General features: G+C 40.0%; 1 protein-coding gene across 17 annotated transcripts in view; it reads left to right on the plus strand.

Annotated features, from left to right (window-relative positions):
• CHRM3 (cholinergic receptor muscarinic 3) overlaps nucleotides 1–23,822 on the plus strand; it is a 282,178-nt gene that overhangs the window by 73,089 nt on the left and 185,267 nt on the right. For 6 of the 17 annotated variants that reach the window (XR_014582643.1, XR_014582644.1, XM_083831947.1 and 3 more), the window contains one exon: nucleotides 8,465–8,574. The exons of 3 other annotated variants lie outside the window; for them this stretch is intronic. Coding sequence is in view for 3 of the 14 variants with exons in the window: in XM_083831952.1 (XP_083688078.1) it covers nucleotides 14,799–14,937 (139 nt within the window). In the remaining 11 variants the exon portion in view is untranslated. 8 more of the 17 variants (XM_083831952.1, XM_083831959.1, XM_083831945.1 and 5 more) reach the window with 6 other exon arrangements.

A 23,822-nucleotide genomic window follows, 5' to 3' on the forward strand; every position in this document is an offset into this window, starting at 1 on the left:
GACTATCTGGGGTTTGTACAATGTGTACTTATGCCTTAATAACAGAAGACATCTGCTGAACTAATTTGCTCAGCAATTTAGAGAGTTGCGTAGACTGTGAACTGATGGATATTCAGTTAGCTCAGAGCCATTTGAATTTCCTACATTTTATGCATTCTAGCAAAATTACTTGTTCCTTGGCTATTTTGCTGTCCTGTATTTTCACAGAAAAATGAATGTGTTAAAACTTTCTAACTATTCTTTGTTCCCATCTCTTGTGACTTCCCTTCTACTTTCAGGAGGCTACTTCCAATACACTTCTAGCAGCAAGAAGAAAATTTGCTGGCTGTGCCTCTGCCATCTCCACTGTCCATTGGTCCCTCAGTGAAAATGCTCTGGCAAATGAGTCCCTTGGTTCCTTTCCCTGAGAAGCAGAGTCAGTCCTCGTCCTAGTTCCTGTATTCTCCACTTTGAGTTTCTGGCCTTCCCTTGTCCCAAGCCTGCAGCTCCAAACAGGCGGCCCCTTAATTGTGGGAGTATCGCTAGCAAGCTTCAGGAGAAAACAACACTTGCAGTGTTCGGTAACTCATCCTTGCCAAGTACAAGGTAGGGGAGGTGCAGTACTGCTGCTTTTCTGCTTCCTCCCAGCTGGGTTATAAAACATCATTATTTTTTCTCCAGTGCTCTCTGCTGCACCCTTTTAGAAGTGCACGTATGTTTCTGGCTTTAACCTCTAACTGTAAAGTCCCTGAGGGTTTTTGACTGATGCCTGACTGCGCTGTTGTAAGCACACTGATGCTGGCTGTGTTTCAGCTGGTAGCATGATTTACTAAAAAAGCAGCACCAACTCTCAGAGTTGAGGGCTCAGGATTGATTTATGGCTAGGCAGCAGAGGAGGACATGGAGTTTTGGGAACATACTTGACTTCCCACGTGTCTCTGAAAGAAAATTATCAGGAAGTTTCTTACCAGTAATTCTCAAATCTCCATATCTGCAAAATTTTTCTGATTTTGTAATAGCCCGCTTCTCCGCTCGTCCCCTTGTGAGTTTTTTTCAGTTTAGAAGGTACAGATACGAAGTTCCTTTTCATTCTGAAGTGCCTCTACTTTTTTATTATTATTTTTTTCTTATTGTATTTCTGGGGGAGATTCAGCATTTCATACCTGTATCCATCAGTAGAAAACACTGTGCAAGATCCAAGGCCCTGGAGCTAAGGCCTTCAGAGCACCTGTGTGCATCATGATGAGGGAAAGCATAACTAATGAACATTAGACAAACATTACATCAGTAGTTGCCAGGTGAAAACCACTGATGCAACTAACATGAAGGCCATGAGTGCAACAGTTTTATCGATAAGGTTGACACTAACATCAGTGTGTGCACTGCAAATTGGTTGGTTATTGTCTGCTTAAATTACCTTTAAATTACTTTATCCTGTAATCCAAAGGCTCTATAGTTGCTCGTTTCCTTCCCCCACCTCTTAAAATTCTGTCTTTGTTCCCAAGAAGCCAGGGCTGTTTTCATTAGTTTGTAATCCCAGCTAGTGTGCAGTGGTGTCTGGTGTGCTCTGTACCAGTGAGGAGGAGGAATGACCCTTTTGAGGAGGGTAAAACCAGACCCTGAGCCACCCCCTCACTGCTGAGTCCCAGCCCACATCACTGCTGTTGACACACATTGAAGAAGAGAAGGTGCCATGAAGCTGTTCCAACCTCATTTCTCCCAGACAGGTTTTATTATGACACACTACAGGTCATATTTCAAGCTTTGTTTATTTTTTTTTCCACAAGTGATGACATGGCTGGCATATTTAGAGGTTTATTGTTAATTATTACCAATTCATTAAGGGATTAGTAACTGCTCTGCGGGCACATGCTGAGTACAACCATGTTGCTGCTCTCTCTGGATGAGCTGACCAGAGGAGCCGTGTTCTGCTCTCAAACTTCATCTGAGTTCAGTGCTGGGTAAGACTTTGTTCCTGGATAAGGAGTCACTTTAGTCTTGTTTCTTAATAAACTGTTATTGCTGGCCCATAGAATATCTGTTCAAGCCGTCAGTTCTGACTTCGCTCCTTACCATCTTGCTTCAAAGCATTCCTACCTCACACAGGCAAAAGGGGAGGAAATAACAGTATGGAAAATGTTGGGTTGGGTTTTAACTGTGGTGTAGCACTACATGCTGCACGGGAGCTTCTGTAGTTCCCTCAAATATTATTTGGTTCACAGAAGATGAAGATATGACTGCTTGATTTGCAAAGCAGTGTCAGGGCTGTTCACAGAATTTCAATGCGCTGAGAAGCGGAGTCCTTGGCAGGTGGCATCTCCTTTATCTCCTTTCTGCTGTTGATGCATTAAAAATATTCGGGGGGGCGGCGCCAAAATAACCATTTTCTGCTGGGTGGAAAATAAATCTAAAACTGTTCCTTTAGCATAAAAAGAAGAAATAGGTAGCTGACAGGGACAAAGCACAGCTGTTCCTGACCTCCATCAGCAAGAGCTCAGTTAGAGGCTGAATACTGCTGTGAAAGTCAGTCTTGCAGCATCTGTAGGTCACGGAGAGGATGTGCACGGCAGCACTGGAGAACGAATGTCACATTTTCATTACATATTTGCTCAGAACAGAGCTCTCTCACAGGAAATACATTAGCCCTATTTCTTTGCCTGATGTCCTGCTAATGGAAGAGAGCGAGTGACAAGGGAAGTTCATGGGTTGATTTAGGAGGAAAGACTTTTTAAAATCACACAGCTTTTTAAAATGTTACTCATGATAGTAAAAGCATAGTTTATTCCCATGTATGTGCATGTAGGAGATGATATTCAGCATCTGCTGATATGAACTGACATGTTGACTCTGCTGTTCTGTGCCCTTGCAGCAGCAAAACAGGTATTTTTCCTACAAACAGCTTAAAAGCCATACAGGCAAATCCCAGCGTAGCACCGTGAGGCTTCACGCAGGTGTGAAGTAAATAGCCTAAATGCAGATGCAAGCCATGGTTTGAATGGGAAATTAAGAGCAAAATGTCCATCCAAATACTGTAATAAATGCTCAGTAGAAATAATGGATACTACTAGTGACTCTGCTGTACAATCCTGCCTATATTTCAAAACACATTGATTCTCTTCACCAGTAATTCCTTCTTATTTAGAAACAAATTAAAATGTTTTATGTTATATATGTCATGGTATTGAAGCATCGAGGCAGATAGACTTAAATTCATGGCAGTCACTGAATGAGGATATGGTAAGGTAGGTGATCACTGTGGAAAAAAAGCAATAAAGGATGCAAGGGAAATGTAACTTCTGTTTCACGGTCTCATTTTCTCTATTACAAACATTGCTTACTGTTCAGAGATCCCAGGTGTATGGGCCTTCCTTCCTGAGATTGAATCGAAAATCTATTGTTTGAAAAGTTAATATCAGCCAAATCTTTGAAAATTGAGATTTTTTGAACAATGCATGCTGCCAGATGCACTTTTAATTAACTGTGCTCCTAGTTACAGCTTAATTACATTTTTTGGGCATTTGTTCTCTTTGGAAAATAGCTTTTTAATGGAAAATCATATTCTTTGGCCTCTGAGGAGCAGATTTGTTGTTGGAAGAGTGAGTTGGATTGGTTACACTTTGAAAATAGGTCAGTGGCTAATAGAGTTTGTATAAGGACTAAAAAGCACTTTATCAGCACTCATTAGGCATTGTGGTTATAAGGTCTCACTGTTAAAACAAACTTGAGGGTTTCAAGCAATAACAGGCTACTCCACGGATCTAAACCATTGCATATTCATAACATAAAACAAAGTTTGATTAAAACAACAGTTACGAGAGTTGCCAGGGGCCAAAATGTGCAGTCATCTGGATATGATCCAGTTTTGTTCATTATAAAGGGACAAATCCAGTTTCTCTTCCTGTTGTACACAATTAATATATTGTTAGTCTTCAGTGTGTTATAATAATCAATGGGCATTTAACATGCCATCAGTGCAGATTGTGGCATAACAAAACCCAATGAGACATTTTCACGCAGATAAGGACAATCATATACATAGCGATCAGTTTGAATATCATCAGTGATTTAAAACGAGCTGTGTGTTGGGTGTTTATCATAAAAGCTCCTTAGCAGTCGTACACATTTACGCGGTGTGTTCTGGTTAGCACAGCGTGGAGCTGACGAGGCTGTTGCGTTTTTGTGCTTTCTTTTTGTTAACGCTCTGCCAGGCAGCAACCACGGTTCAATTTAGAAAAGAAAGAAAGGGCATCAAGAAGTATGCTTCGACGTAGAGTTGCATTTACATAAAATGATCTCCTCTGTGATGCATTCTGATGAGTGAAAATTGATGTATGTTACAGGCAAGTGTGTATTTTGGAGGGATGCATGCTGAGCTCCTGAAGCTGCCACGGCACAGCAGGCTGCACGGGTGAGCTGCTCTTGGAGGTGAGCAGCAAGCGAGCAGGCGTGCATGGCCTGGGTGGAGAGAATAGGAGGGCCTCTGAATGTTATCAGTGTCAGCTGAGCATTTGCAATTAGCTCTTCAAGATTAGTCTTGCAGAGGTTGTGAAATACACACACTAAACCCATGGCTTCTGATTAGTTTTCAGTGCAGGTTGCTTGCTGGAAAAAGGCTTACCCTTAGTGAAATGGTGGCACAGATTTTGATAGAGAACAAACCTTGAAAACTACTTCTATCAATAATGATTACATCATTCAAAGCAACTTTTCTAATTAATGAAATCAATTGCTAATTCATGTTCCATCTGGATGCTTACATGGCTGCATAAGACAGTGAAGAAATTACCCTTTTCTAGAAGCGCTTTTGCAGAGGCAGCGGCGAGGCGTAGGAGTGGTATAAAGGTGGCTCTAAGTGAATCCAAGCTTAAAATTTTTGACCCCAGCCTTGGAGACTATCTTTTTGCATTTCTCTGCCCTTAAAATCGGCGCGTGCTGCCTGTCCTGCTGGAGGCAGGTGCCGGTGCCAGCCCCTGCTCGAGCCGTGGGGCTGGCTGCACGCTGCCAGTGCGCGGGGAGTGCACTCTTCCCCACGGGCGCGTGCACCCAGAGCTGCAACCAGGTGCTGTGCGGCCATCAGGGAAGATGCAAGCAGACCCTCGCTGTGCCATCTATGTGCTGGCTGGCAACAGGCCACGACTGGCTACAGCAAGCAGATTTATAGTTGCTGGCATTTCGTATGTTTGGGGGTTTAGTTCCTTTTTTTCTTAAAAAACAAAACCAAAAAAAACCCCACACCTGCTTAAAATATTACTATTGTTGTAAAATGACTTAAATGACTGCAGCAAAGAAGTCTCAGAGTTTAGTAACTTTAATGTTTAGTAGCATCTTTAAAAAGCCTCTGTACTGAGGATACTACCTTATTTGTTCATGCACACTCAAATAATGGTGTTCATCCTTGTAAGGTTTATTTTTCTTTCGTATTCTTACGGTATGTGAAATCATGAAAGTCCTTTTATGCTGTTTAATTTTACGACAGTCAGAATAACAGAGGAATGCCAAAACTTCCATCATTTCAGTTTTGTAAATGTCTTCTTGAAGGATAAAGGCAGTCAGCAGACTGTATAAACGCCATTTTCAGTTTTAAGTTGGTCACTAAAGCATCCATAAGAGCAGCTTGTTCATCTAGCCCTGCAGATCTTCCCACCTGAACGGTAAAGGCCTCAATAATATGATTAAATGATGCTTAGGGGCCTCTGTTAAAATGTTTTAGTGACTTTGCACTTCACGGTAGTGAGTCAGCTCTGTCACATTTGAGATGCAGGGCTCGATCACGTGAACATTACTACTCCATTGAAGTACAGCCACGCGCTTACCACAAGTCACAACGCTGGAATTATTAAAGAAGGTGCAATTATTCAGGAAGATAATGGGACTGTTGTTGTCTGGCTGGACCCTGTTTCTTGTGCAGTCTGCTTTCTGTGTCCTACAGCTCCTCACATTGCAAAGACGTGAAGTTTGTGAAAATGGGGGGGAAAGATGCTGCTCTGATGGAGAGCAGAGCAAAAAAGACTTTCGGAGTCATTGCATGAATTTTTTATCTTTTAAAGGAAAGAAAAGAGAGAGGACAGTTGTCTCCTCACAGTTTTTTTTTTAAATTATTATTATTGTTTTTTTTGTTGTTTGTTGTTTTGGTACTTTAATCACCTGAGATCTAATCCTGTCCAAGAAAGGTTGCTCTTGAGGGGAAAATCTGATTACCCCATTGCTCACCTCTTTGTCTTGGCAAGGCCAGGCTGGTGCCCTTTCGTGAGTTCAGAGTTGGAAACGGTGAACAGAAGGACCCCAACTGACTGTGTCAGATGTTCCACATTTTATTTGAATTTAATTGCCTTTAGTTAGCTGTAAATCTTAGAAGTTTCTACTGTATAGTACATTGACATGTTATAACAAAGCTGTGAACTTGCAACACTGTGTTAAAATACCCTTGTACACATAGAAATGCTGTCTTCAGAGGTGCAATATTTCTCAAAACAGGGGCATGAGCGTGTTTGGGTACACGCGGAGCCAGGCCAAGCCTTTCCTCTGTGCCTGCCTGCCCCCATGCTACCCATCCCTCACACCAGCGCTGCTGGTTTTGTAGCCAAGGGGGTGAATGGGTGGGGAGACAGACCTGGCTCGGGGAATGAAACATTCCCCAATTCCCATTCCCTCGTGCTGAAAAACAGCGGGGACACAAGAAGCATGAGCAGTAAGCAGTCTGGTGAAGGATCTGCTGAAAGTTGCAGAGAGCCTGCAGAAAGCCTGGCCCTGGTTGAAAATATGTAGTTTTATCCTTTGAAAGAGCCTTAGAAAATGAGTGCAGGAAAGTATTTATTTAGAAGAATATACACATCAACAGTGATTGGATGGGACTGTAATGTCTAAGCATGCTTGTTTTGACTTTCACAGAAGTCTCCATGGTGATAAAATATTCTCATGTTAATGTCAATTAAAAATTTATTTCCATTGTAAAATAAATCTGGGTAAGAAGATTTGGTTGTAGTAAATTAATGTGGTGACATTTTCTACCCATTCAATTTCCATAAATTTCTGTATGGCTTGGAAGAGCCTGTAATTCCGAGTTTCTAAACAGGTTTTTAGAGAAGAAAAGCAGCCCAGAAGGGTGAAGTGTTTGGAGGGGTCATGCAGCTGCCCTCCAGCTGTTAACAGAGTTTAGTTGTAGGGGGGCAAAAGGAAGATGTGGTTGATGCAGACAAAAACAATCTGTGGAAAATGGTCAGAAAATTACACTCATTTTACTTAAGCTTTTCCCTTTAAAGGTGAAAAGAAAATCAATTTCATAGTTTTAAAGATCTGCACAGTTCCATGGAAAACATAAAACCCTGCTTGAAAGAGATTTTTGAAATCTTATTCTGTATCTGATTAAAAGTGTATTTTGGACCCCCTGGTTTCAAAACGTTCTGTGAAAGACCAACTAGTGTTCTGATCACACACTCACTTTAGTCTTGACTTTATTTTAACCTCAGTTTTGAAATAAAATACAACTGAAATAAAAAGCCTCTTTCAAGAGAAATTCCTGAAATCTGGAAATAATTAAATGGGATGCTTCAAAATCGTCAGACCTCTCCCATGCCTTTTTGACTTTGAATGAAAAAAAATCCCAGATTTGTTCAATTTCCGGGTCAGTGTTTCTGCTGCACCTCCTGTGGTGCAGCATGGAAGAATGGTTCTCTAAAAGTATTTTTCAAGCCACTCTTCTAAGGATTTTTTTTGGAGAATCAGGATTGTGCCGGCATCACATTATTCAGTGAAATCCATCAGCTGTATCTCAGCTGTACAGCCACTTGGCTTAGAGCCCACCTCTCCTGCCTTACAGCACATCAGCTGGACTGAAAAATACAACTCCAAATCAGATCCTCCAATGAGCTTTGCATTGCTCTGGCATTCACATGTAGTGAAACAGGATCGGGATGAATACGATGTTGCTGTTGATAGAAGAGGAATGCTCCTTGCTTGGTGTGTGCTCGTTACCCAAGTTCAGCAGCGTGCTGAGTGTTAGGCGAAGTGTGGGCATCGTCAGCCTCCTGTCAGCACGGGTGCCAGCCCCAGTCAGGCAGCTCTGCTCTTCCCTGCACTTAGTTAATTTGTGTGTATGCAGTTTGTGCTTTGGCGCAGTTTGGCAATGTGAATTCCTGCTTAAAAACACAAAAAGGAAAATAAAGTATTTAGCTCTCGCAACCACTGATTTGAGTAAAAATGCATAAAACCGTTATCATAAAACAACAATGAATAAATAATCTGAATCCTGAAAAGTCTGAAAGCTGAAAAACCTTCAAAAGTACTGCGGATGAAATATCTGAGCAAAAAATGTTGCAGTGATTTCAAGAGAAGCTATTGCTGGATCATGATGGTGTGCAGCAGGCTTTTTCTGTCTTTAAAAAAGTATGTTTTAAAAAACAGTGAAATGGAGAATTTTATTTTAAATAGGGAGCACTCAGTTTTCACTATTTCATTGTTATCATTCTGTTTTTTTTTTTTTTTTTAGATCTTGGTGGTTATGGCAAAATCTTTCAGCAGTGCGTGGTATGATGGGCTACAGGTTGGATGATCTACAGTCATCTGAAACATGATATATACTTCTTTTCCTTGTCCATGGTGAGTTTTGTTCTTGTATTACATATACCTATTAAATACTTGACATTTACTTCAGAAAAGCTGCATTGGGGAGTACTCACATTGCTTTTATATGGACTAGCCTAGCACTGTTTATTTACAGTATGCATAGAAAATAGATCTTTAGCTGTTTGAGGATATTTTAAAAAGCTGAACTTTAAAAAAGAACCTTACAAGAATGTTTCTCGTTTTAGATGATTTTGGAGCTATGCAAACATCCTTACACACACCTTGAAATGCTTTCTCTCCCTTCAGCTTGAAAGCGTCTTTATCTCAGTGTGTAGTATTTTAGGTCAAATTAGATTCAAGCTGAATGGAATGCTCTTTTTACTATCAGACACATCACAATGTGTTACCTTCTCTGTAGCTGTGTTACAAATATAGTTCAAAACACAAAGAATAAGTTGGAGAAAATATTTAGACAGAAGTTTTCGGTTTTATTTTTGAACTGTGTCTGTATTTTGTGCCTACAATTACTCTGCTTGTAGTATTCGTGAGCAATGTTAAGTATTGTATAAACAATAATATTAAAAGCAAGGCTCCTCATAGTATAACTGAACTATCACTTCTGATTTACACAGTGTCCAGACATGCAATAATGAGATCCAAAGCACTAGTTGTTCATTTGGCTAAACACAAGTTCAACGTTGACAAACCAAATTTGGATATCATAATGTTCCACTGACTGCTCTTTAATACACCAGAAATAGCAGCCCAGTCTCCTGCCCAAATATCAGGTTAAGTATTTGAGGTTAAAGTTCTATCTGTCTCCCTCTTCTCCCTTTTGAGGGTTTTGACTAGGCTCTTACCGCAAAGTTTATTTGAGATTGGTACTGAATTTTCAGGAATAGCTGAATAACTTTGTTAAAATCTGTAAATGTTTCTTACCTTAAGCCTGTGGCTAGGGTTTAAGTTAAAAGAAAAGATGTGACACTCCCTGCATGAAATGTATCCCTCCTTTTCTACTCCTGTTCTAGATTTCAGAGTCCTTAGAAGTATGCAAAAGTACGGAGAAAAGCAGAGATGCAAGCCGTGAGAACAGAAGAGGGAAATTAATGGCATTAGTCAAAGCCATTCTTATGATATGCTTAAGTACTGTAATGAAGTGACACAGAGGCAATACAGTTTCCAGAGATGTGTTTACACTTGATAATGGAAAGACATGTTTAAATATCCCGTATAAATGGATAGGGATATTTGCCAACGAAACTGGTTACTGTTATTTTTGGTGGAAGTAAGTTATTTACACAGTGAAATGGCCAGATATATAGCACGCCTTTTTCATCCTTTGGAAGGCATCTTCCGCCTGCCTCTCTTACAGTTGCAGCTGGCTTTGCATTTCAAATGACATGTCTCCCAGGTACTACCCATACCACTCTGACACCGGAGAACCAGATAAATAGAAAGGAAAACATCACCTCACTTGTTCCTACCGGCAAATTATTGGGGGAAAAAAAAAGCGGATACTGTTTGATGGGTTATCTAGCACCTGTTGATTCTGAGAAGCAGTTCCCCGGGTATTCATCGAGTTCTGCATTGTTCCCTAACCAGGCTTTTTATTTGTCGAATGAGCTGATTTGCTTCAAAGACTTGACCTTTTCTTTTCTCCTCTTCCTTATCAGCAATGTGCCATGCATTTCTGAGTCTGTTTTTGCATCCTGAATGTGCACTGATTCATGATGAAATAACTTCGTGATAGGTCTGCTGGAAGGACTAACTTCTTTAAACAGAGAAAAGGATGTCTGTCCTGTATGTGCAAACAGGATTTGGTCTCCTTTTCCAGAGGCCTGCTGCACCACATTATACTGCAATTGCTCCCTGTGTCCACCAACAGAATACAGTCCACAGTGTTTCCTTCACGACCAAACTAAAAAAAGATAAAATAGTGATGCAGTCTTAAATTCTTGTTTAAGAAATGTCATTTTACATTGCCCTTACAACTAAAAAAAAAAAAAGGAAAAAAAAAAACAGAACAAAACAACAAAAAAAAAAGACAATGCTTGCTTTGGCAGTATTTTCATCAAGATCACTTCTTGTTGCAGTCATACCCTTCAAGCAAAGAGAGGACGTGTGTGAAGGCCGTCTCGGTCTCCCCTTCACTATCATGCCCACTCATGACTCAGCATAGGTTCTGAAAAGCCCAGAAGCTTAGCCCAGAGCTTCCCTCTAACCAGATTAAATCTAAGGTGGGCATCAGGAAGTAAACTGAATGTTGCCACACATGACACGAATGCTAGAGGATTTTCTATCTCTACTAACTACAGTAGCTTGAGCAATTTTATTGTGAGATTAAGTAGTCCTTATTTGTTGAATTCAAAACCTACGGAAGAGGAAGGAATATTCAAGGCAGCAATAGACATTTAGAATCTGCAAAATAAAGATAATAATAGTAGTTCCAGTTTGCTCCTGAATCTCATACTCCAGTAGCTAGACCAGGTAAACCTACTGCAGAAAGACACATTAAGCTGATGAAGTCAGGCTTTTAGAGGAGGTGGTGAGATACAATAAGTTACTTGAAAAGGAAACGGAAAGACTTATAAGTACTGGAAATACAAAATTATACATCAGCATCTAGATGTTGACTGTCCACTGTAACTTCATTTTGCATTAGACCAGCTGACAGCAATTTTGGCTTTTTTTTTTTGTGGCTGAAAAGCACGGTCAGCTCTTCTGAGATTAAAAACAAACAAAAAGTCAAACAAAATCTGAACTGCCTCCTGTATATTGAGAAACTTCATATGGTATTTTAATATTTAAAGGGTTTTTTTTTAAATACTGAATATGTAAAGTCAGCACAGGAGGACAAAAAAAAGCTGTGAAGAGCAGATGCCAGGTGCTGTTTAGGAGACATTTATGATAATTAAAAAGAGAATATATAAAACATTAAAGGTCAGGACATCTACAAACAAGATAAGTAGATCAGACCATATGTTAAACTATAAGAATTACCAGGGAATTTTAAGTACATAGTCTCATCAACTTACTTGGAAGGCACTCTGAAAATAAGCGTAGGAAACTCAATAAAAAAACTGTGTTAGATACCCCAAAGTCCGAAGACCTATAAGCTGTATTTTGAAGTGTTATGTAACATAGACAACTGGTAGGAACAACATCAGCAACTGCTCAGTGGTGTTACAGTTCTGTTACCCGACTTAAAAACCAACCAAACAAAATACCCACCACATACTAAACCAGCAACAACAAAACATGGAAAAGGCCTAGCCCTGGATCTTGATTGCAGATGCATTTCTCAGCTCAAAACACTTGAAACAATCTATGGTAAAAAGCATACTGAAATCTCCTATACCAACACTAAGTAATGGAAAGCTTGGGTTTTGGATACTTCTGCTTCTGAACTCTAGTTTTGGCATCTCCGTGCTGATAGCTTATTGCAGTTCACAGTGTTGTATCTGAAGTAACATTCCATTTTTTGAACTGTAAATCATTATTAGTAAGTATTAAAACCAATCCATTTTTTGTTATTTCCATTGCTTTCTTCTTGTGGAAATTCAGTATTCTGTAGACTGATTTTGGTTGGGGCGTTACTCCATCAGTGCTCACAAAGATGCATTCACTGAATCTGGATCTGTCCTCTTTGCCATGCCAACTGCTAGCTGGGCTTTCTGAACACTTCATGGGCTTCCTTTGGATGCCAGAATAAATGACATAACAGGTACATGGAAGGAATCAAAATGCAGCATGCATTATTTATTCTAGTGATCACAATCTTATTGAGATACAGCCTGAACTGAGATGCCTGCAGCTTATAAACAGAAACAAATGAATAATTGTTAGCATTTGACTTTAAAATCTCTGATTCTGGTGAATTTGAACTAGGTTTTTAATGTTGTGCATTTGAATGTAACATTCAAATAAAGTTAGGATTCCCCTTTACCCTTTTCCTTTCCTTTTCCCACACTCCTCCGTACTTCGTTATCAAGCTGATACTGTGAAGGATTACCCTATGTAAAAAGTCTTGTGCCAAAGCAGCTTTAAAAAACACAGAGAAACTCGCCTCAAAGTTAGTTATTGGTTAAAGCAGTTCAGTAACATAGGAGGAATTGCTGGTGATGTGCTGTCTGCTAAGGATTTTCTATTGGCAAGGAATCTCAACTAACCATTTTCTGTCAGTTTGTCCTGACTGATGTGCTAGCCAACGGAGCAGTGCATCATTTTATTTCCTCTTAACTAGTGTCCCAGTAATGTGAAGGTAGTAAGATATGGCTTTAAATTAAGTGCTGCAAGAAATTGCTTTATCTGAATGGAAACGGTGAAATACCTTCAGTTTCTCTAGCTTTGCATTTTTGCGTGATTTTCTTCTGAATTAGTGCCAAGTAACTAGTTCCAGGGGATTTATGCATTAAAAAAAAAAGTAAATGAGTAAACATATTTGGAAAGAGAAGATGCAGTATGGTAATGCTAGTATTGTGTTTAAATTCTATACTGTTTAACTGCACCAGGCTCTTAAAGTGCTTATTTTAAAGTCCCAGCAAACTTGCATAAAAACATATCCAGTGAATTAATAATCTTTAGTTGTTCTACTGTGCTATAAACGATATTTTAAAGGATAGAATAATAATGCAATGGCAGCCATTTTCCACAAAAGACCAAGGTTTTGCCAATTTTATTAGGGTAAAAAAGGCATATGCAAAAGCTAGTAAAAATGTTTGGTTTTGTTCTTGGAATATTAATCTAGATTTTTCCCCTTAAAGAGTTAGTGACGTAAGAATATTCTACATGTGCTGCAGACCCGTTTTTTTTTTTATTTTCCTGCTGTGAAGGTAAAGTTTCCAGTCAAAAACCAAGACACAGTACAGTACTATCCAGCCCATTATCAGTCTGCTAGGGGAGGATTCCTGGAAAGCTGGAAGTGTTTTAGATGGTGTGTGACCTAGGAGAGCAGTATCCATGGGGAACTGCCTTTGGTGCCTTAGCACCGGTTCCTCCCATCCAAATTAAACCTTGCTGAGCTGCAGCAAAGTAGTGCAACAAACTCAGAGATCTTTTGGAAGGGAGAGATGGCTTTATTTCAGGTAATCCCAAATCAAGTTGACTTTACCCATTTGTGTCCTTACAGCAGCATGCTCACAGCACCAAAAGATGTGTCCGGGTGATCTGACTAGCATCACTTGTGTTCAGGCTTGGAGGCCAGGCGATGCCAGCCATTGCATCCTCACTATATCTCTTGGGTTTCTCTTGATTAGTGGTGACAGACGAGTTTTGCGGAAGCTCTTTTACATGAAGTAGGACCCAGTGGTCACTATATTTTGATGATTCGCCTCAGACTTTTGCTTACTACAATCTCTAAATTTAAGGCTGCTGTGCTTGTGTCATCATTTCTCAGGGCAGCCAGGCTGGCAGGAGGGGGCACGTGGTGACACCGCGTGTGGCATCGCCCCTGCTGCATGCTTACACTTTCTTTACAGCAGCCTGTTAAATAGTGTAACTAATTTCACCTTTGGGAGTTTAAAGAGTGTTAAATAATGTGGGGGGTATATCTGGGGCATATACCTTGGGACGGTTTTGGATACCTAGCTGGAAAATGTGCTAAATGTTTACTATGAAAATTAGAACCCCTGAGTTTCCTAGGATTAAGTACTTAAAAATGTAACTAGAAAATGGAATTACGTTTCTTCTTAACAAAACCTAAACATCAGTTTCCTGTGAACCTGCACAGTCTGGTGGGCACTTTCATACCACACAGTGCTTCCTGCATCCCTGAGAAGCCTGAATTTGGTAACTCTCAGAGGTACTCACAGAAAGGTTTCAATAAAGACTTCTAGGGAGGAGGAAAAAAAAAAGACCAAAAAAGGTTTACTGCTTAGAGCAATGATCATTTTGTTCTTTGTTTTTTTGTAGTTAGCAGGCAAAGTTCCTTTCTGCTTATTGTTTTGGAGGTTTATGTTACATAAATGTGTGTTGGAACTAGATTTTTATATGAGCATAATTCTGAAATAAGATAATATTGAGATGTTTAAAAGCTGTGTGGCCTCAACTTCAGGAGAAGAAAATTGTCCTTTGATAATCAGGGAGAAAAAAATAAAATAAAAAAATAAAAAATAAAAGCCTGACAGCAAAAAATGTTTCTGGTCATCTAAATAATTGGAATACTCATGAATAATTAGAGACAGCAGTTGGCTGTCAGGCCCCTGGGCACATTCCCCCCACCCCAGGTGTGACCATCACCCACCCAGGTGCAGGCAGACATGGCTCTGCCCTTTCTATGCGCAGCTTCCCATCTCCTCTGCTCGTGTCCTCTCTCCCACCTGGGCTTATTCTGTGCCACAGACCCACCCTGTCACTTCTTGAGGAATGTCATCAGGTTTTTGTTGGCTCCAACCTCTGGTGAGTAAGAGCCTGGCTGGAGGCTCTGCTGCCAGCCACGGCGGCACTCCCTGACTTGATGTCTGCTGCCTGTTTGCCAGTGGGACCTTTTGGCACCCAGCAGGTCACTGATGGAGCTGCTGAGCAACATAGGCCACCCTACTTTACCTCTGTAGAGAGATATGGGTTTGTTTTTCACTTTATTTCTATTATTATTTGTAACATATTAATGTTATCCTGTAATTTACCCAACAGCAGAGAACTATTATAAGGTCATGTTCCAGAATTAAACATATAATCATTTTGAGACTCAATCAAAAAGTAGCTTTGCAAAGCACAATTTAAAAAATAATCAGGTAAGAATCACTGCAGCTCTGTGACTTCCCACTGATCAAATGCATGTATTTCCTATATCTCCTCTCACTTTAATTACGCTCTTTTAGCTGACATTAGCAACAGTAGAAATAGGGAAAAGGGGAAACACTGGTTGAAAAGACACAGCTTTTGAAAAGCAATTTACATATTTCAGCTAAGAGAAACAAAATCTAAGGGTTTGAAAGGACTAATGAAGTGCTTGAGAAGGGGAGGAATGAGTTTCATAAGTTTAATTCATGCTGTTGCAGCAGGCATCCACAGTTCAATTCTGCATCAACTGCTTTTAGATGAGCTCTGCATTAAATCTGAATAAATTTATTTAGAAATTTATATGATTTTTAAAAAACTGTTGTCAATAAAAGCATGTAGATATTGTCAGTCTATTACCTGGAACAGAAATATCTCATTGAGATCAGAACTGCTGCTAGAAAAGTAGAACAGTACAGATTTTTAAAAGTGAAGCAGTTATACTTTGATAGAATAAGTACTGTTCATAGGTAATTTTCCCTTTTCTGGACTCCCTGGTTACACTGAAATGTTACTGGATACCCTTCTTTGTCAGAAAATTAACATAGAAGTAAAGCAGCATAAAATCTTCAAAACCTTAAAGACTTTGTCTTTTGTGGATTTGCTTTTGACAAAAGCAACTTAATCTTTAATATTTTTTTCTGTTAAAGTTTAACTTCTGCTTTTCATAAAACGATGTAACACTTCTCTTTTTCAGCTTTCCTCTCATTTTATTTCCCTTTGTATTATACTGTTTTCTACAGCTTTACGTAATCATGTCTTACAAATGCATTTTCTGTGCATTAAGTGCATTTTACAGTGGTTTACAGCAACTCATTTGGGCTAAATTTTTTTGTGGGTAGGCCTTTCTTTTGGAGAATTTTAATTTTTGTTCTAAATTATTTGATGAAATGCTGCTGTGAATAGAATTGATATCAAAAGTAGTTCTTTGTCATGATGAAATATTAAGGAAATAATAATTTAGATACATCAGGATACTGGTTTTGAATAATGGGTACCACTGGCTTAGTGAGACATCATATTTATTCTAAGCATTATTATATGCTATTGCTGTTAATTTGCTGGATGTCATTAACTTGTCTTTTTAGGGAATATATATAGACATGCACTCATATATAAACAAAAGAAAATAATAAATTATACAGAAACACTTCAAAAAAGGAGTGGTTCAGGGGAAAAGAAAGGATCATCCTCTTGTGAGAGATGAGCAAACCTGGAAAGTAATTTCTCTCCTTTAAAATAAAACCTGCACCATTTTTTAAATGGCGTGCTTTATCTGTGTTCTGAATCCATTACTGTGCACCTCTGATTACGCAGATCTTGACAATAAGAATAGGATTCATCTGGCATCTCTCAATTGTCAATAGAGAGAGGCAGGCGACTCCAGGAGGCAGTTCTTCTCTTATATCTGCCTTAGATACTTATCTTAGAAGAGGATATATTACCCTCTGGAGCTGACTGTGTATGCAATATTGTTATTTCCTATTTTAAAAACAGGCCAAGATAAGCATGAAGAGCTCTGTGCTTCCTATAGTTCTCTTTATTTTGTTGGAGCTATGGCAATTGCACCTCTTGAGCTACTGCGCTTGTTCAAATGGCTCTGCATTTTAAGTGCACAAAGGCTCTCTCTAAACGGTAGAATCTTTCTGGCTGGGAGATACAGTACTTTAACCACTGTTATTATGTAGCACAATAAAAATGAAAGTCTTCAATTATACCAGCACTTAAACCAAATCAGTGTTGTTCTTCAGATCTTTTGTTTGCCTGATGGTTTGACATTCATAGCAATAACAGGCTTGCAGTGCTGTATTCTACCTGCTTCCCTTCCATATATAAGCATAATGTTAAATTTATTAAAAATAGGAGGTTGCAAAAAATAGTATCTGGAGAAGCAAGACTTTTAGGACCATCTCCTGCTTTTTCTATTTGTTACAGGAAAAGTGCAATGTATATCAATAATATCCATTTAATTAGCTTGTACAATGTGATTTCTCTATATTTTTTTCTGGTTTGCACAAGCTTGTGCTGCTCATTGCCTTTCATGTTAACTATGCTAGCTGAACTATTAAAAAAAAACTTTGCCTCTGTTAGGCATCTTTTGCATAGCCAACTTACACAGGAGCAACTGTAAAAATAAAAAGGTGCTTCAATATAGTGCGACACTAGTCTTGTCTATGTTTACTCGTTGTGGTAGCTTTTTTCCAAATACTTATTAATTCTAGTATCTTCACTCTCCCTTTGGTGAGAGCAATACTAATTTTAATGTGTGCATTCATCTAGTTTTCCATGGATTAGACATTCTTCATTTCCTCTCCTAAGTAAAATGAATGTAGTGGAGCTCTGTTAAGTAGTCAGTGTTTCACAACAGCGATGTGGACATTTTAGTGGTGTAGAAATTATTTCCCGTTGGAGAATATATAGCTTTTTTCAGGACCTACGGTCTGAGTTTCATCGTCAGCCAAGTGAAGTTAATGGGTTGACTATGCATTATGCAGGACCTTCTTGTATAGTGCTAATTAATCAGTGCCATGCACTAAAGCTGAAACCTTTTGGATGAGAAGTAACAGCAAGGCTTCAACCATTTGTACTAATAAAAGAGAAAGTGCCGTTTGGGGTTACCCTGACCAGATTTCAGCTTGTATTACATCCTGCATAATAACCTTCTTACTACATTTCAGTGCCATAGTCTGCTGGTCTTTAATTCTTTCTCTAAGCTATATTGTGGCTTGGCACAGCTGAGCCCCTCCTGTGTTGCCTCCTCCAGGTGGCTTCACTTCAAAAGCCTGGAAAAAAATATTCCACGTAGAAACAGGTAGCACTGCAGTAACATAGGAGAGGTGTTTAAAGTATCCCATGGTCTGCTCTTGCTTCCTGAAAGGTTGTTGATATTTTGGCTTTGCTACGTGAATGGTAGGAGAGAACATTTTTCATTTAAGAAAACCATGAAATTACCAAGTTGGACAGTCTATAAAACAGCTATCAAAGAGCAGCTGAAGGCTTTCAAAAGGTTTGTGGGTGTGATCATGCTCAAGGGAGAGGGAAAAGAAGTGAGGGATCTGCTGCAAAGTGGCAAATCCCGTGAGAACTGAGGCATCAGACAAGCTTTCCAACAAGAGCCTGGAGCAATGCATTAGCGTGTGCAGCAGGTGATGCCAATGAGTCTGAAAAGCTCAGATTAAATGAATGCAGGTGTTGGTGTTAGAAAATCAGGTCTCAAAAGAATAGTGCTAGTTACTATCAAGGGATTGTTCTTGCCAAAAGAAGTTTGGAGGTAATGTAAATTGCAGTGCAACTTGACTTTGTGTTGACTCCAAGCAAGGTCATAAAATAGTCATGCATATGATTTAGCTCTGCATGTGAGTCAGCTCTGGAGCAGCAATACTCTTAGATTTCTTTTGTTTGGAAAATTTACATGCTTGAGACATTTCAAGCCCAGGCTCACCATTTTCTTAAAGTTCTAGTACAAATTTTTGAAACCAGAACAGGAGTAGAAACAATTCAAAATGGATTTATTTTCTTTAATGAGAATCTTGTCAGCTTTCTGTAATGGGCACAATAAGGAAGAACAGCTCTTTAAAATAAAACAATAGCTATAATCCTGTAGTGTACATTGAGGGCACTATTATTTTTTTTCCAGTATATTAACATTGTGTGTAAGAAGATGGATTGTTTAAAAAAAAAAAAAGTGATCTTGCAGGATTTAGGAACTTCTCTCCATTGTGTTTGGGTGTAATCAAGTTGGTGCTCAAAAAAGACAAACACAGAGAAGCTTTCACCATTTCAGAAATGATATGGCCTTAGAAGGGGGGGATTTCATTTCTGTGTTTAGAGGGCCCATGGTAATGCCACATAGAGTGGCATCATATGGTGGTCCCAGCCTTTGGTGGACAGCCCCAGTCTACTGGCTTGCTTAGAGAAAGGTGAAGCTTCTGACTCTGATGCTACCCAGTGGAGGGCTGCATGCATCCGCTGCTGTTACATAAGTCTGTAGTCCTGAGCCATTTATAAGGTACAGGCTAATTCAGCTGTTCCTGGAGAGTTGTGGTTATTTCAGAGGATAAATAGTCCTGTCATATTATCATCACTTTGCTGAGCTGTATGAGACTGCTAACATTTACTCTCTTTGGTTAATTCAAAGAAAGCTATAAACTTTGCTTGTGAACTGTTTTGCACAGCTGCTTTTAAAACACATTTCTGTGTGCCATATCATTGTTGACAGAATTTTTGATTATGTTTGACTTTTATTTTTGCTCTCAGTGTTTTATGTACTTTGAATTGAATTAATGATTATGAAGTGGCCTATTACTGATAAGGTCCCAACAATATGAAGGACTGAAGTAAAGCTCTTTCACTTTTCTCCTGCCTCTCCTCTCGCTTTCTGTAAATATGTCATGTAGGAGAGGAAAGCCAAAGCAAGGCACGAGTATCCATGTGCAAAAAAAAGTCATAATCTGTTTATGCTGGTGCTGAGAATGCTTTATCTTGTTTTAAGTATGTTGATACAGTGCATTCAAAAATCTTCCTGTGCGCAGTCTGTAATTATTATTGCAATAATTTAATTCAAGCATGATGGACTATATAGTTATAGTATTTTTGTCAAATACTTTCATTAATCCTTAACGTTTCAGTTTCCTGTTGGTGAGAGGTGAAAAATCAATTCAGAAATGTTTTAATGGCTGCAGGACTGGCCATCCCACCCAGGAGCACACTGGGCCACCAGGCTTGAGAAAGAGCCATTCCTCACTGAAGCTGCTCCCCTTTCCCTTCCCGCCCATCACTGATGCCCAAACAGTGCAGATGTTGCTGACTTCCAAATGTATTTTCCCACTCCCACCAGTTCTTTCTACCTGGGAGATTGCAGGATGTTTTTGAAAACTGACTTTCTTTGCAAGTTTCCCAAACTCTCTTTAATGTTTTCTAGTATCCCAAAATTAAGATTAAATTCTGTGAATCCTTTTTTCCACAGTAATTAAATCCATAGGTCTTTTCCAAGAAATTCATTTAAAATTTATGTTGTTTTTCCCAAAGGGAGTTTTCTGCTATGCAAACTAAATAAAAATAAACCTCTTTGATCACTTTTCCGCCCCCTTTAATATGGGCAGTGTTTCCAGCGTAACCTGTCTGTAGCTGGTACAGTGTGGGTCTCCATGTGCCACCCAGTCTATCGGGGGAATTGTGCTAAGTATAAGAATTAAGAGCCTCAAAATTCCTTGACCATGTCTGATTCATGCTCCCAAATCCATGAGCATCTGTTGGCTGTATCCCGCTGCATTTCTGCAGAGGTGGTGCTACCCCCAACCGCTGAGAGGAGGGTGCTTGCTCTGCCCTGGCACAAACTCGTTAGGAAAAGCCTGTCATTGCTTTTGATGGCCTGCATTTGGAGGGAAATCGGAAGGGACAGGCTTTGAGGGGAGCAAAAGGCAAGGAATAAAGAAGGCCGGCCATCTTGAGACAGTAACTGTACTGTCAAAGCTAACACTGAGGTTTCAGAGAAAAGTCACTCGGCAGTGTCATAAATTATGACTTTTGTATTTGCTGCTGTGCAGATGGGAAATTTTGCAGTTAAGAAAATTATGTACAGGTTAGAGGAGCAGACTTTTGCAGGAGGCTGCTTCACTTATGTGATGTCTGCAGGAGGTTTGTCAGAGCTCTTCTGCACTCTCTTAAAGTTCTCCAAATCCACGGGATCTGGGGAGAGCATGTATCTCATAGCCTACCCTAACAAGTGATAAACTAGTGTTACATATGTGTTTTCGGTGTGGTTGTGGGGCTTGTTGTCTATTTATGGAGTATATGGTTAAGTTAAAATTCATAATCCAGCAAAAGAATAGGTGAATAGGTTTAAGGGGAGATGCTGGGCAAAGACCAGCAAGACGGTTTAGGAGCCAGCTTATGTGCTCTTGCACATATTTAAGGCATAAAAATAGAGCTGAAATCAGGAATAATGGAGGGGTATGGGTAGATGGGCATTGCGAAAAGGGTGAAAAAAATAAGTAGTTTGAAATGAAATATCGTTTGTGTGGAAGTCAAAGTTTCTGCTGTCCAAGGCTTTTTGCTACTTACCTCTCAGGATGGGAGCGCTCCCACCCTGAAACCTCTCCCTCAGAAAGCAGCACAAGCATCTTCTGTCACCGTGGTGGTTTCTTTATGAGGGAAAGGGCACCATGAAAATAATTTACTAGCAGCGCTTGAGAACTGTAGCCATCTATTCCCTGGCTGAATACAGATGACAGTAAGTGGCATGTTAGGGTGCAAGTTGAATTAGCAGCGTTAATTAGCTGTCTGAGCTCTCTGTTTATTGTTTTTCCTTCTGTGAGTCTTTTCCAGACACATTTTGTGGGTCACACATGAAATATTATTACAGCAACTGCCTACTGTGTGTGTTTTTATTTATCTCCATTCTATAATTCTTTGAACCATGTCCAGTATGATCTGGGAAAATCACCCTTTTCAGAAGGGTCAGGAGGACAGTTATTATTAACCTTAGTGGGTTTTTTTGGACTGACTTTGTGAGGTAAAAGTGGGTTTGGATGTAACCTTTATTCCAGAAAACGAAGTCGTCTCGCGCTGCTTGCGGAAGGGTAGCAGTGGGTAGGGGGAGGTACGATATGATGAAACATGCCTGTCCCGAAAGGAAGGCTGTTGGTGTCACCATGCATTGCCTGTGATGCATGATCTTTCCCATGTCCTTCCATGTGTTTTTTTTTTTAGTTGTCTGGGTCAGCTGTCTGATAATGCACCTGCCTAAAAAGCATCCCAGGCTGCAGTGGCACCTTCATCTGTCACACAGCAGCGGCAGCAGGATGGGAAGAGGTGCCTCGAAGGCATGGTTTGTAGCACAGCTTTCCATGGGGGAGTGCCTGGGCTGTGTCTCCCAGGCACTGGCAGGGGTAGTGCAATGGGGATGTTGTCCAGATTTGGTGCTGCTTTGGTGCCACTCCTCTCCCACAGTTTGCCAACAACTAATTCCTGTGTCCCTCGCTGCTTGGCTCACGGAGAGCCTCCACCTGCTGTGGGAACATGGCAGGACTTTCAGAGGGAACAGTGGAGCAGTTGCTTCGAATCGTCTTTGAAGGGGTGCTCATGCAGTAAGTTCTGATTGAACTTGGGTTTGTTTCCTGTTTGTATTTCATAATGTGGGGAAATGATGACTCAACTGACCTTCAAAGGAGGCTGACACTGGACTGCAATAAGAATATCAATTTATTTTTTTATTTTTTTCTTCAGATTGACCTGTACAGCAGCCTCTTCAATACTTCTGTAGGAGGGCATGAATCAGCTGTGATGACTTGAAGTTTGTGCATCATGTGTGTCTATGCTTTTGTGTGGGCCTTTTCAGTCACTATAGTGCTTGTTCTTGCTGGTGAAAGAGCCTGTAGGATGCGGTTTCCCCCTCCCATTTACTGATGGACGTATTTACATATTCAGAAGTGTTTATTGCTTTGTTTGTTGCCACCAGTTGCTTTTCAAACTTGTTTGGCTTTAATTGTGTCACAAAATTTAATTTGTTGGATTTTTTTTTTTTGGCCTTCACCATCCTTGAAAGAAAATAGTGAAGACCATCTGTCATTAAACCAAAGAATAATTTTTATTCAGGACCAAATGCTATAAACTATGTATAAGTGTAGGCCCGGAGTTGGAAGGAGGCTGTTAGTGATGAGGGCAGTTGGATTCTGCAGCAGCTTTGAAATAGAAATGGGGAATTTGATAAATATATTAATAGATCATATGGCCCTTTGATACTGAGCAGCTCGGTATCTGAAGCTCACCTTGCAAGCTCCCTGTGTATGAAAGCAGTGGCTCACAGAAGCAGGTGGTGGCTTGGAGAAGGGTGATTGCTTCAGTAATGTATGGAGCGGTAAGACGTGGCGGCATAGCAACGTAACAGGACAGATTCATCATCAGCTAAATCTTATCAGTTCTGAAGAACAGCCTTGCTTACTTGTGTGGGATCCCTCTTAAACAAGCAAATGCAGAACTTCCTAGCAGCAGCTGGTTTATGGAGCAAGTGCTAGCATCCGGAGAAGCAGAGCAGAGAGTGCGGTACTTTGATCTGAATCTTTTCCTACAAGCGGTCAGTGCTCAGCAATCTGTTATGTTAACTGTGTGATAACTGATAAAAATAACCAGCAAAAAGGGTGTTATAAAGAGCAGTCCTGCAGCACTGTGAAAGGATTGAAAACATCCTTCTGACAGCGTGCATCACAACCACCAAAGTGTCTGGGAGTGTTTCAGCACCTGAAAGGGATGTTAAAAGAGTCTCCTGTGTACAATGAACAAATCTAGGTGTAAAAAGTAGCAATTCTACCATCCTTTTTCTTACAGCTTTCAAGCACTCTTGCATCGGACTAAAATCCTCCATGGTTTCGACAAGTCCCCCCTCCTGCCTTCTGCCTTCCTGTTCTAGTGCAGGTAGCTCCCCTTCTCCTCAGCTAATCCTGCACTTCGTCATGAAGCTGCAAGTACTGCCTGGTGAAGTTGTTCTCGTTATTTCTTGACTGTGC

The sequence above is a fragment of the Anser anser genome, assembly GCF_964211835.1.
Source record: "Anser anser genome assembly, chromosome: 3".
NCBI classification, from domain to species: domain Eukaryota; kingdom Metazoa; phylum Chordata; class Aves; order Anseriformes; family Anatidae; genus Anser; species Anser anser.